This window comes from Melanerpes formicivorus, unplaced genomic scaffold (assembly GCF_026170545.1).
Source record: "Melanerpes formicivorus ecotype bairdi unplaced genomic scaffold, bMelFor1.0.p_v2 SCAF_4, whole genome shotgun sequence".
Taxonomy (NCBI): domain Eukaryota; kingdom Metazoa; phylum Chordata; class Aves; order Piciformes; family Picidae; genus Melanerpes; species Melanerpes formicivorus.
The window spans coordinates 21,666,631-21,679,202 of record NW_027142356.1 but is presented as its reverse complement, the minus strand read 5'-3'; the positions used below and the strand labels follow the sequence as shown (position 1 = coordinate 21,679,202).

Genomic DNA, 12,572 nt, shown 5'->3' with positions numbered 1-12,572 from the left:
AATAGGGGAGAAGGAGGAAGAAGATGTACACATGGATGGGCCAGTCCTTCTCTATTTATTTCCCTTATGCCTTTTCCCATATACTTCTTTTTCCATTCCGTAACATGTGTGACAATGAAAAGACTGGACATGTTTGTAGTGTACACCAACTGTCTATAAAAGCATGAGCAGCTTACATTTATCTTCTTTTCACAACAGTATTTTAAGATGCTTTGTTTGAATTTCAGTGTCAACAGATGACATTGGCTATTATATACTCCTGTAAATTTTAACAGAACTAGTGTATTAGTAGCTGTGGCAGAAATGTACTTTATAGCTTTTTGTTATGATGGGAAGTCAACATTATCTGTAATTTATTATTTTTCTGTCTTCCAGCAGTCAGATTAGGTCAGGAAACTGTATACTTATTACAAAAATAGGTGGAGATTTGGTTTAATGTCCTGAACTTTTGTCAGAGTCTTAAAATACATCATACAGTCCCAAAAGGTGCTTCTCAAAATCTAGACTGAGTTCAGGATGCATGAAATCATTAAGGGCTGCAGCTTTTCAAAGCATGTGAAAATAAACCTGATATTTATGTTCTGCTTCCCTTGCCATCTCAGAGAAAATTTAGTTTATTTGTAGATGAAACACAAGGTTCACGGAAGAGGAAAAAGGTAGCACAACTAAATCTAATATTTATACTTTCTCTGAATAACAGACACAGAAAAATTGCAAATAATAGTGAAAGGTACTGTGCCAATGAGAAGCAGCATGAAGGGCTGCCTCCTGACAAACCCAAAGCATGTTTTTATGTTCTGTTCAGTAGCTTTCTATTGAATAAAAATCAAACACCAGAGTAGTGGTTAATTCTCTGGTTTATGGAGTCATTTACTTGGCTACTCAGTTGTTCATAATTGCAGTGCAATAAGTTTCAGGGGACAAATTTCATTTTTAGAAAAGTTTCCAGATGCTCTGTACCACACAATTACATGTCTTGGTATTTCATATGCCAGTTACAACTTCTTTGCTTTTAGACAGGCCAGAATCTGCCTGATTTGTTATCACTGCTTGTTCTTGCGTGGAGATTCCTTTGTATTTCACTATGGAGTTGATCATGGTTGTCCAAAGCTAGAATAAGTGTCTTTGGTCTTGGCATAAGTTCTGGCATACATCTGAGCAATCTCAGCACCAAGAATTCAGAGACTGATCTTAACCTTTGGCTTTGTTTTGTTTTGTTTGTTTTGCCAGCAGGAGCAGGGAGGTCATTCTGCCCCTGTATACTGCACTGGTTAGGCCACACCTTGAGTACTTTGTCCAGTTCTGGGCCCCTCAGTTTAGGAAGGATGTTGACTTGCTGGAACGAGTCCAGAGAAGGGCAACAAAGTTGGTGAGGGGTTTGGAACACAAGCCCTATGAGGAGAGGCTGAGGGAGCTGGGGTTGCTCAGCCTGGAGAAGAGGAGACTCAGGGGTGACCTTATGACTCTCTACAACTACCTGAAGGGAGATTGTAGACAGGCGGATGATGGTCTCTTCTCCCAGGCACCCAGTACCAGAACAAGAGGACACAGTCTCAGGCTGTGCCAGGGGAGGTTCAGGTTGGATGTTAGGAAGAAGTTCTATACAGAAAGAGTGATTGCGCTATGGAATGGGTTGCCCGGGGAGGTGGTGGAGTCGCCGTCATTGAAGGTGTTCAGAAGGAGACTTGACAGGGTGCTTGGTGCCATGGGTTAGCTGTTTGGGTGGGTTGGATTGGTTGATGGGTTGGACACGATGATCTTGAAGGTCTCTTCCAACCTGGTTTGGTTTATTCTAACCTAGTATTTATTATCTGTACCTGGCCGCACCTCTGGCCTACAGCAGGTGACTCATTTATTCTTATAGAAGCTGCAGTATTGATTTACAATGGATCAAGCACAACAAAAAATAGGAGTGTGGGTATAAATGACAGTGTTAAATAGCCGGGATCTGAAAGTGATTTCAGGCTCTTGATCTGGAAGCAAATCTCTGTTTTCTTGACTGTTATTGGAGCAAGGTTCTGAATATGGTGAGCTCTTTGCTCACCTCAGAGTCAGTATGCCTGGGGAGAAAAGATGCACTGGGGGCTGTAAAGCAGCTGCAGTACATCGTGGACAAATCACCCACTTTGGATGGTTGTAAGGGCTGTAGGGCATATCACATGATCTCACTTGTGAAATTGCTTGGACAAAGTCAGCAGTACTGGGGTAGTAGAGGGGCAAAGTAGTCTTGCAGAATGGGGCTACTGCCATTTGTTAGCAGCACTTGTGCCAGACTTAAGTGTTACTAATTAGAAAAACAGGTTATGAAAATTCTGTCCTTGATATTGGACATTTCGACAACAAACTCCTGCAATTCTTCAAGTGTTGATGAATGTGTAATTTTATTATTGTGTTTTCTTATGTATCTCCTTGAGAGATATTTTTTCCAGCTGGTCAATATATCTCAGCTGTTTCTGAGGCATGTGTTTGAAAAGAGCAATTCTGCACCCAGTTAAGGAGGTTGTGGGGTATTCCCTAGGAGCTAATCAGTTTGCTTGCTCTTATCCACACTTCTTAAAGCAGTCTCTTCCAACTTTATTATCTTGAACCCTGCAAAGATCCTACAGAATTTGCCTTCAAGCATTATGCTTTTTCTAACTGAATGTTCACTGACAGCTGGAATGAATTGACTCCTCAACTGCTGCCTCTTCAAGTTTTAATTTGGAGGTGTTGATGTAAGGACAGAAAACATAAAGATTGAAGGAGAAAGTTCTAGGCTGAGTGTGCATCCTATGGAATTAAGTTCTAAGAGTCTCAGTTCTTCTGGAGGCTTCCCAGGGGACTAGGCAGCTGTTTGAGCACTTCACAGCTCACAGGAAATGAAATTCAGTGCGCTTGCACAAATTTGATGATTGGCAGATGCTGATGAAAGGTGGAGAATGGCCCAGGCACTACATTGAAAATATTTTCATCTCACTTGTGCTGTCAGAAAACAATATGGAAAACAAGCCTGGCAGCAGTTACTTAGGGAAGTGAAAGAACAACATTTGAAATATGCAGTAATGTTCTAGGTTTAAGATTTAAAGGAGCGGTATGAGTTTTGCAATATAGGTAAATAACTGTGAGTTGCAACACTCTTCAGCAAACTAGGTTGTTCTTTCTGTGTTTAGTATACAATGAATAGCAACCTGGAGCCTCGGTAATTGCTTCACAATGAAAGTTGGAGCTAGTGTTGTGTTCTAAGTGTGAGTTTGATCTCATTGTTCTCTTTAATCTCTTTATAAGGTAGCAATTTGTCTGGTCAAGATTTAAAATTAAATTCATAAAAATGTCCAGGACAGCAGCTGGAAGAATAGAAGACTTGTTCTCTTTTCTGAGTAGCCTTTGCTATTACAGCAGCTGTGACATGTTCTATGTATTCTGTGGATTTTTTCAGCTACTTTCAAAGAAAGTATGTAGTTGATGTTCGCCTTTCAAGCACTTAGATCTCTACTTTAAAATTTGAAACTTTAGCAGGCCCTGTAAACTGTCATGATGTCAGAACTAGCCTGTTTCATTGAGAATAAGGAAAAAGACTGATGTTTATTCAGACACAGTTATTTGTATTTGGCACTTAAACTCACGTCTGAAAAGGAGATTACAGAGACTAGAATTGGAAGGGATGAAAATGGACGAGAAAAACAAACAAGATCTTTGATCATCAGAGCCTTTCAAAATGCAGCATAACCAAGCATTAATTCTTACTATCTGGAGTAACTTTTAATAGTGCTAATTTTGATGCCAGTAATTGTCCAAATATTGCCAAGCAGACGGAAAGAACATTGTGAACTACCTGAAAAGCCTGCTGATGACAGTTCTACAAATAATAAGGCAAACGCACAGGGAATGTGGTCAGGAAGATGAAATTCAGATTGGACAGATTATGTACTTTCTTCAGAAGTAATAAGTGAATACCTTGTAATAATATTTTTAATTTCTTCTTCCAGAATCTGGATGCTTTGCATGACCACCTTGCTACTATTTACCCGGGTATGCGAGCCCCTTCCTTTAGATGCACTGATGCGGAGAAGGGGAAGGGACTCATTCTACATTACTATTCAGAAAGAGAAGGGCTCCAGGATATTGTCATTGGAATCATCAAAACAGTAGCTCAACAGATCCACGGTACAGAAATAGATATGAAGGTAATGTCTGAAGGGATGTACACACTGAAAGTTTATGTCATTAGGATGAGACCAAGAAAATCAAAAGCGAATGATGGCAATCAATCCTTTTTGTTGTTGCTGTCCTCTGTGTAGCAGTGTCATCAGTACTGACTCAGAAAGAGCCATCATCATTTTCATTGCTTTAGGGACAAGGCAACCACATGTTGAAAATGCAAATGCTAATTTGCAAACAAACCCAACTGGGAACAGTTCAGAACAATATCCCTGTATTCGAGGAAGGAGATGATGTGTACAGAAATCAGATACTGGTTATTTGGGTGCTTTTTTTCCACTTTATTTTGTATTTGATACGCATTTCTTAATGTCTACTGTGTTCTGTGACAACACAGATGTTTTGTCGCTGTGTCCTAGGTTCTTCATCTCGGGGACACCTCATTGCTGTCTACAACTACCTGAAGGGACGATGTAGCCAGGTGGGGGTCAATCCTAGGCAACCAGCAACAGAACGAGGGGACACAGTCTCAGATTATGCCAGGGGAGATTCAGGCTGGATGTTAGGAAGAAGTTCTTCATAGAGAGAGTAATTTGTCATTGAAACGGGCTGCCCAGGGAGGTGGTGGAGTCGCTGTCCCTGGAGATCTTCAAGAAAAGCCTGGATGAGGCACTTAGTGCCATGGTCTAGTTGACTGAATAGGGCTGGGTGATAGGTTGGACTGAATGATCTTAGAGGTCTCTTGCAACCTGGTTGGTTCTATGATTCTATGTGCAAAATGTGAAGTTTATCTGCATTGACAAGCCAAGATGATGAGCAGCATTTTTAATCCCATTCTGCATGCCAGGTCCTTCCCAGAATCAAGATATGTTTGTGGGTCTCATACTACCACTCTGTGGGAGTGGGGCTGGATATACACACCTACAGCTCCAGAAGTGGAAAAATATTCCTGAGTCCCAAGGTTTATATAATGTCATGTGTACCAAATCACTTGTAAAATGGGAAAGAGGCTTCTGCTTAGTGTCCATACAGAGCAACAGAAGGATTTAATTGGTCAGGCCTTGCGTATGTAATGGTATAAAATCAGAGCTTGATTCAAAGTGCAGATATATCTGGGGAAAAACAGCAGATAATACTTTTTGGTGTTACAAGTATTGCAGCTGATATAAACCACTTTTCATCAAGTAGAAAAGAATTTAAGCAGGTAGAGCAAGCATTTTTTTTAAAAGTATTCCCTAGTCATACTGAATTTCTGGGACAGTTTCATTGTATACTTCATCAGAAAATACATTCAATTTCATGAGTGTAATCACAAAAACGTGATCTTGGTCAGGTAAGAGATACACAAAGAATCCAAAGAAAAAGGTATTTGTACAGTTAAATTGGAGTATTTGCTGTTTACATTTCTTGTTACAAGGCAGCTCAGGTTTGTACTGTATGGCTAGTTCTATACCACGGTGGTAATATGCTTGATTTCCTTGTGTTAAAGTCTGCTTTGGAGAATCCACAGTTCAGACTTTCACAGCAGGTGTTAGTAATTTGATACGGAAGGATGCAGCAAAATCAAAACAATTCTCTCCTTAGGTCTCTGTTTATCCTAAGTGTTGAGACAGGCAAGGAAGATCATATTGGAAAGTTGGCTGCTGGAGTGCTGAAGCTGTTGCTTGACAGGCATTTCTTCTGGTGCCACAGGCAGTTCACATGTTCCACCTTTTCTTACTGCTCAGACTTGTCCTACAACAGCTTCTTCAGCTCTGTCTCTTCAGCTGTTGGTAAGCTATAACATAAATTAGACTGAGGAAATGATCTGGATTCAAAAAGTGGAGTTTTTTTGGGAAGTTCAAAAGAGCAGTTTGGGATTTTTTTAGTTATTTTTACCCGCCTCTGCAGCTTATCCACACAGACAATGAAAGCCTCCTTCTGTTACTCCATAGGTCAACTATTAATCATTAATGTACAGAGTGAGGGTTTGACAGCAGAGTAAGTCTGTCATTGTGGTATCTGGCTAGTTTTACACTGTTCAGGAAAATGAGAACAGGAGAAAAACATTGTTTTTTTGACTGGTTTCATCTCAATCCCCTGCCTCATAATTTAGTAAATTAATGCTTTGGTGTTTCTGGATGTTACTAATGCATTGTTTGACACAGCGCACAGAAAAACAATGGAATTGCTTTTCACACCCTCAGATTTTGTGGACCAGTCAATGCTGTTTATTTTAAGTTTTTTATTTGGACTTTATCTAGAATTTTGCTTAAGAAAGAAATTTTTTTGGGACCGTATATGAGCATCAGTGCCCAGCCCTAAATGGTTAAATTTTGTTACGCAGACTCACAGAATGGCAAAGGTTGGAAGGGACCTTTGGAGGTCATTTTGTCCAAACCCTGCTGCTCAACAGGGCCACCTAGCTAGTTGCTTTGGACTATGTTCAGACAGCTTTCAGCTACCTCTAGGCATGAAGACTACAAACTCTTTGAGCTATGGGTGCCAGTGCTCAGTCTCCCTCACAGTATAAAAGTTCTTCCTTTGATAGTCAGACAGAAACTCTTGTGTTTCAGTTTGAACCCATTGCCTCTTGTCCTGGCACTGAATACCATTGAAAAAAGCCTGGCTCCACCCTCTGTGCACCTTGCCTTCAGATATTTGTACACATGGATAAGAGCCTTTTCTCCAGGCTGAGCAGTGCCAGCTATCACAGCATTTCCTCTTGAGAAAGATGCTGCAGTGCCTTAATCATCTGGGTGGCCCTTTACTGGACTCTCTCCAGTAGCTCCATATCTCTCTTGTGCTGAGGAGCCCAGAGCTGTACTCAGCACTCCAGATGTGGCCTCTCCAGTGCTGAATAGAGGAGAAATACCACCTCCTCAATCTGCAGAGAAAGCCTAAGAAATCTTACAATCACATGAGGAAAAGTAAATATTGAGAAAAGCACATTGGTCTTGTTTTGTCACAGTTTTTGGGTGAATTAAAAAAATGTTTCTTTTTATCATGTTTCTGCAGTTTCGCACAGAACTACTTTAAATGCATGTGTGTGTATGTATATATACACACATGTTCTTCTGAAGTACTCTAGGACTTTCTAGAATGGTGTCCTTCAGGAAATGTGGCTTTTCTTTTAATGCCTAAGAACATGTGTGTGCTGAAAGCAAGTGGGAAAAAAAAGGTGTCTCAGTTTTTTCTCTGTTAAACTCTGTAGTAGCATTGAAAGGAAACCATTTTTTTCCTTCAACTGAGTTTTACAGTTCAGTTGAATAGTTCAGGAAAGTCTAAGTTGACATGAACTGATTAATTAGTTCAAATCCAATTTGCCTTTCGCTGTTAGGGTAATCAATTTTTACCTAAATAGAGCAAAGATTACATTAATTTTGCAGCCAGAATTGTCCCAAGAATTGTTGCCAACTTTGAGACTATTTCAGATCTGGTGTTCTCAGTATGACAACAAAAAATTGTCATGGTGCTGATGACCAGCTTTGGTATGAGATCTCTGTTAGCAGCCCTCTGGCTATGCCTTCTCTGTTTTCACTTGTCAGAGATTGTATGTAGACGTGAAGGTAAAGTCAGGACAGAGATTCCCTCAAGGCTACAAATGGTATAGGTCAACAAAGAATGTAGATTACTACAGAGCCCAAAAATCTTTTGGGAAAACAAACTTCTGAAGTTCTGTTATTATCTGAGAGCTGACTTTCAAAATCTTTCTTTTAGAAAGGGAAGATGGTTTACAATGTCAAATGAGAAAAGGCCAGGGAACTCCCTGACAAGATGGTAATTTCTGACTGTCTCATTAATAATGGCAGAATAATAAAAAAAACAAAGCCAGAATGGAGAGCTGACCTAAAATCTTCTTAGGTACTTGTGGAGGACAATCTGTCCTGATCCGTACATGAAGGTGCTAGCTGTGTAAGAAGATACTTCAGTCATGGAGCATAATCAGCCTCTGACACAAGGGCAGCAGGAAATTTCACTAGCTCTGGACTCAGAGTTTTCTGCCTTGAAATCAGCTGCCAGGTAGAGACATGCCCACAATTTTAACTTCGGGTGTACAAAGCTAAGAGTAGTAATGTTTCCACAGCGAACTGCTTGCCTCAGGATCACTGTGAAACAGCTGCAGTGACATTTGTCAAGGACCGTTGCACAGTCAGTTTTGATCAGAAGAGGTCAAGAATTTAATCCTTTATTGACCTTTAAATGGAAAAGATTTGTATTAATGTTCATGATGTGATGGAAAAAGATCTCTGTCCAATGACATTCTGTTTCTCCACCATGCTACGATGGGAGTGTACATTGGGCATATGCTCATATGTATGAAATTGAGTGTCATAGATACATTTAATGGATATTGAGTCTTTGTTAAACATGCTGTGTCATAAACCACAAAGTCACCTAAAGGTAGCTGAATTATTCTTCCCTTAAATGTTGGTGTGACTTTTCACTTGTCTAAGAAAGGACAAACTCTAAGGATAGATCTTCTGGAAAGAGTAAGTGTGCTAGCAGTTAGATTTATATATTCTTTTTTGAAACCAGGAGAGTGATGTTTCCCTTCAGTTTTTAACTGCAGTTACTATGGTGATTGAAATTTTAGATGTCATGAACTGGTGTTACTTCACCAGCTATGACTGCAGCAGGAAGAAGAATTAGGCTTGATTCCTGGCATTGTTGCTTCTGCTATAAGAACTTTCATTTGTCAGGCATTTAACAAAGGCTTCTTCAACAGTATTTCAATGATACTGAAATTTTGTGGCTTGCAAACTTTGCTTGAAAAATGAAACAATAGATTAAGTTCTGTCCTAGAGAGTATCTTGGGCAAGTACTTATGCCAGATAAGTATCAAGCCAATTAGCTTGGATCTGTAGGTACAAGGGGGAAGGGACAGAATTTAACATACGTTAATGGTCAGAATTGCTCATTTGAAATTTGCTGACAAGGTGAAGGAAATAATGAGGTGAGAGGATTAGATAGTGCAAAAATAATCTGAGTGAAAAAGACATAATGAAATTATATGTCAGATAAGAGGTTATTTACAGATTAACCAGTTAGCTTTCTTAGCCTGGAGAGGGCTTCTGTTAACAAGGGTTTGTGCCTGGATGTCCAGAATCAAATGAAATAAACCAGCCATGTTCACAGCATATGAAGCTTACCAGGAATGTGCAGTTGGAGGCATGGTTTTCTTGTAGATCTGACACATTTTCTTGTGTTTACCCCATTATTCTCTTGATGCATAAATACTATGTACTGGTAGAGCAAGCATTTCTAGATGCCCTGCAGTCTGATCAAAAATAGTCTTGCAAATGAACTTGAAGATGCCTGGGGAATTTGCATCTTTGTACTGTTGCTGATGTAATTCTAATCTCTAAAGGTTAGGAAAATAGCACATTGTGTGTGATGGCAGACTTCATCACTGCAAAAACTTGTAGCATCTGTGGAGGGTCATGTCTCAATCTAAGATATCTTGAAGCATCTACCAGTTCACTTTTTCTTTTTCTTTTTTTTTTTTTTTTTTTATAAACACTTCAGTTTTGTTTATTAATGCATCATGCATTTCTAATAAATGGGGGAAAATGGAAAGTTATGAAATATCCACTAAGTACTGCATGGCAGCAGGAAAAAAACCTTTTAAGTACAGGTACAGATGAGTAACAGAATACTAGTATGTAGTGACTAAGTTGATTATTAAGTGATAATAATGTCTCTGGAAGGTGTTGTGCTGTTAATATAAATATTTCCTTGAAAAATATTATATCTTTAAAAATTAATTTGGCTGCTTTGCCAAGCCAAGAAGCTTTTCATTCAAAGTACACATTTTTTCCAGTTGTGGCAAGAGCAACCCTGAAGTGTAAGATTCAATGGACTGGAAATGATCTGGAAGCATGGATATCCTAGTGATCATTTTTGACAATTTGAAAAAAAGTTACTGTGTATAATCTTACCTGGCCTTGGGCACAATAATAGTAATAATAAAATGAAACTGGTGGAAATGCATATGAGTGATAGAAAGTAAGAACTAAGACTGTAATTGCATTCTGTTAGTCCTCAGTATGGCCACAGCCACTCTCCATTTCAGGAATAACGATTTAAAAGAGAGGAAGACTTGGAGAAACTTTAACCCCCAAATTCAGAGGAAAACAAGATCTCTGTCTACTGTGTTCTGTTTCTCTAGACAAACCTGTCTAACTTGTTATCCTCAAGGGAACATCGCCTCTTCTTTCTGAGATTTACCACTTCGTAGTTTCCCACCTCTTTTTGCCACACACTGCCATATGGATTACCCACACAGTTGCTAGAGCAAATCAGGTTATATCATTATTAATATTTGAACTTGTTCGTACATCCAGCTCTAGGTACCTCCATTAGCTGGTAAATTTAGTAAACTGATCTCTAAGTTACTTAGGCATTCAATAGAAAGGGAAGACTACTGCAGCACATGGTAAAGAGCACCTAAATCAGGCTTCTGCTTTGAACTGTTATCAAGAAAAGCCCCTCTTTTCTTTAAATGAATAGTGAAATAGGAGATCAAGGAACACTACTTTCTTAAATTAAGCATCATTTAGCTATAAAATATTGTTTTGTTGTTTTATACTCCTCCGTTTGTGTAGGAACAAATGAAGAAATCAGCATTCCCCAGCCATTGAGCTACCATGGCTGACAGTTGTGAAGGAGAAATATTCCATAAGGTGAACATGTTAAGGGATCGAGTGCAGTGTTTGTGCATATCTGTTCTGCTTTCATAGTGTAACTGTAAATCTGTGTAGTTAGACTATGTGTAAATGGCAGAACCCAGGTTGCATCAGAGATTTTAAATCTTTTTTTTTGCTTCAGTGGCTTTAGGATCAGTCTCTACATGAAAGTAGAGTCAGGTTCAACATGTTCCAGAAAGTTGCTGCTTAACAATACTGTACAAACAGAATTGTTCTGCTCCAGCCATAAATCTCATAGGCTTGAGAGCAGGTGAATTTGGCCTCTCAAGGTAAATTATGTTATTCTATTAGTTATTTGCTTCAATTATACTGCAATACATGACTTTCACCGCAAACAAAATGAGCTATTATTTTTTCTACTGATTTTGAGTAAAATTACTAAAGTGTTAAATGTTAGATTTAAGACATTTGACTGATGTAGATGACTGGTTTTGCTGCAATTTCATGTAATCTGGAATGCAGCTTGGAGAAGACTGTAATTGCTTTTAGTTTTATCTGTTGGTCCTGATCTTGTTGGCATCTCTGATTGAATTGTGTAAGGGCTGTATGTTCAAATATCTGCTCCATTCAGCTTTGTTCTGGCTGACTGTGACATGCCCATCCTCATGCCAGCACTGTTTGCTCTGTCGTTAGAGACCTTGCAAACAGCTTTTAACAAAATTAAGGTTTCAGTTGGTCTCTGTAATTTAAAACTTGCCATGTGTTCATGCAGGGAAAGAGGATGGTCCTGTTTTCTAACAGGTACTGGTGAAAGCAAGCCTAACCTGTGCCTTGACCCCTGATTTCAGGATGCACATTTCAGTTGGGCTTTATAAGTTCTGTTTGAGTAATTTTCAATATGTTGTTCATGTAAAGAGCAACTGTGGCTAAGCAAAGGCATAATTGTTCACCTGGAATAGTAAATACTTTCTAAAATTAGAAATACTTATTAGAAGGTAATGGTTTCTCAACATTTAAATACCATTCTTGAATTGATCTTTCTGCTCTAGATGTATTCCTGTCTTCACAGTAACATTGCAGTTATTAATAAGTAGCAGAGTTTTTGGGTTTTCATTTTTTCCTTCAATTTTCTAGGTTATTCAACAGAGAAATGAGGAATGTGACCACATTCAGTTTTTAATTGAAGAGAAAGAGTCTAAAGAGGAGGACTACTATGAAGACCTTGACAGATTTGAAGAAAATGGTACCCAGGAGTCTCGCATCAGTCCCTATACTTTCTGCAAGGCCTTTCCTTTCCACATAATATTTGACAGAGATCTGGTGGTCACACAGTGTGGCAATGCTATATACAGAGTCCTTCCACAGGTTAGATGATTCTCATGCATGAATAACTGTAAAGATTGCTAATGCTAGGTGCTTCACAGGTTTATTTTAAAGATGAATAAATTAGATTTAGGATTCTCTGCCTAAATATAATTTCTGTGTAACTATGTAATATTTACTACATTGTGCTCCTGTTTGAAAAAGGGCTGTAAAAATAGCCATAGTTCTGCAACATCTCTGTTCCTTATGATACATGCATGTGCAGTAAGAAAATGAGCTTGAGCACAGAAAACCTGATCAGCCCCACAGTTCAGGTGTTAGCTTGATACCTAATTCTTTCACTCCAAGATATATTTGCTATGAAAATGGTAGATAACTGATCAAAGAAGATGTGAGATAGTCAGTGCAGCTTGGCTTAGGGTTCAGGAAATGGCCCCATGTTATTGTAGTGTAGCAGCAGGTACATAGTCTGTTCCTTGGCAG

General features: G+C 39.0%; 1 protein-coding gene across 2 annotated transcripts in view; it reads left to right on the top strand.

Annotated features, from left to right (window-relative positions):
- The window catches only part of GUCY1B1 (guanylate cyclase 1 soluble subunit beta 1), a 45,703-nt gene that overhangs the window by 19,901 nt on the left and 13,230 nt on the right, over window positions 1–12,572 (top strand). For both annotated transcript variants that reach the window (XM_068137216.1, XM_068137217.1), the window contains 2 exons: window positions 3,966–4,163; window positions 11,901–12,131. In XM_068137216.1, coding sequence (XP_067993317.1) covers window positions 3,966–4,163; window positions 11,901–12,131 — 429 coding nt within the window. The remainder of the gene's footprint in view (window positions 1–3,965; window positions 4,164–11,900; window positions 12,132–12,572) is intronic.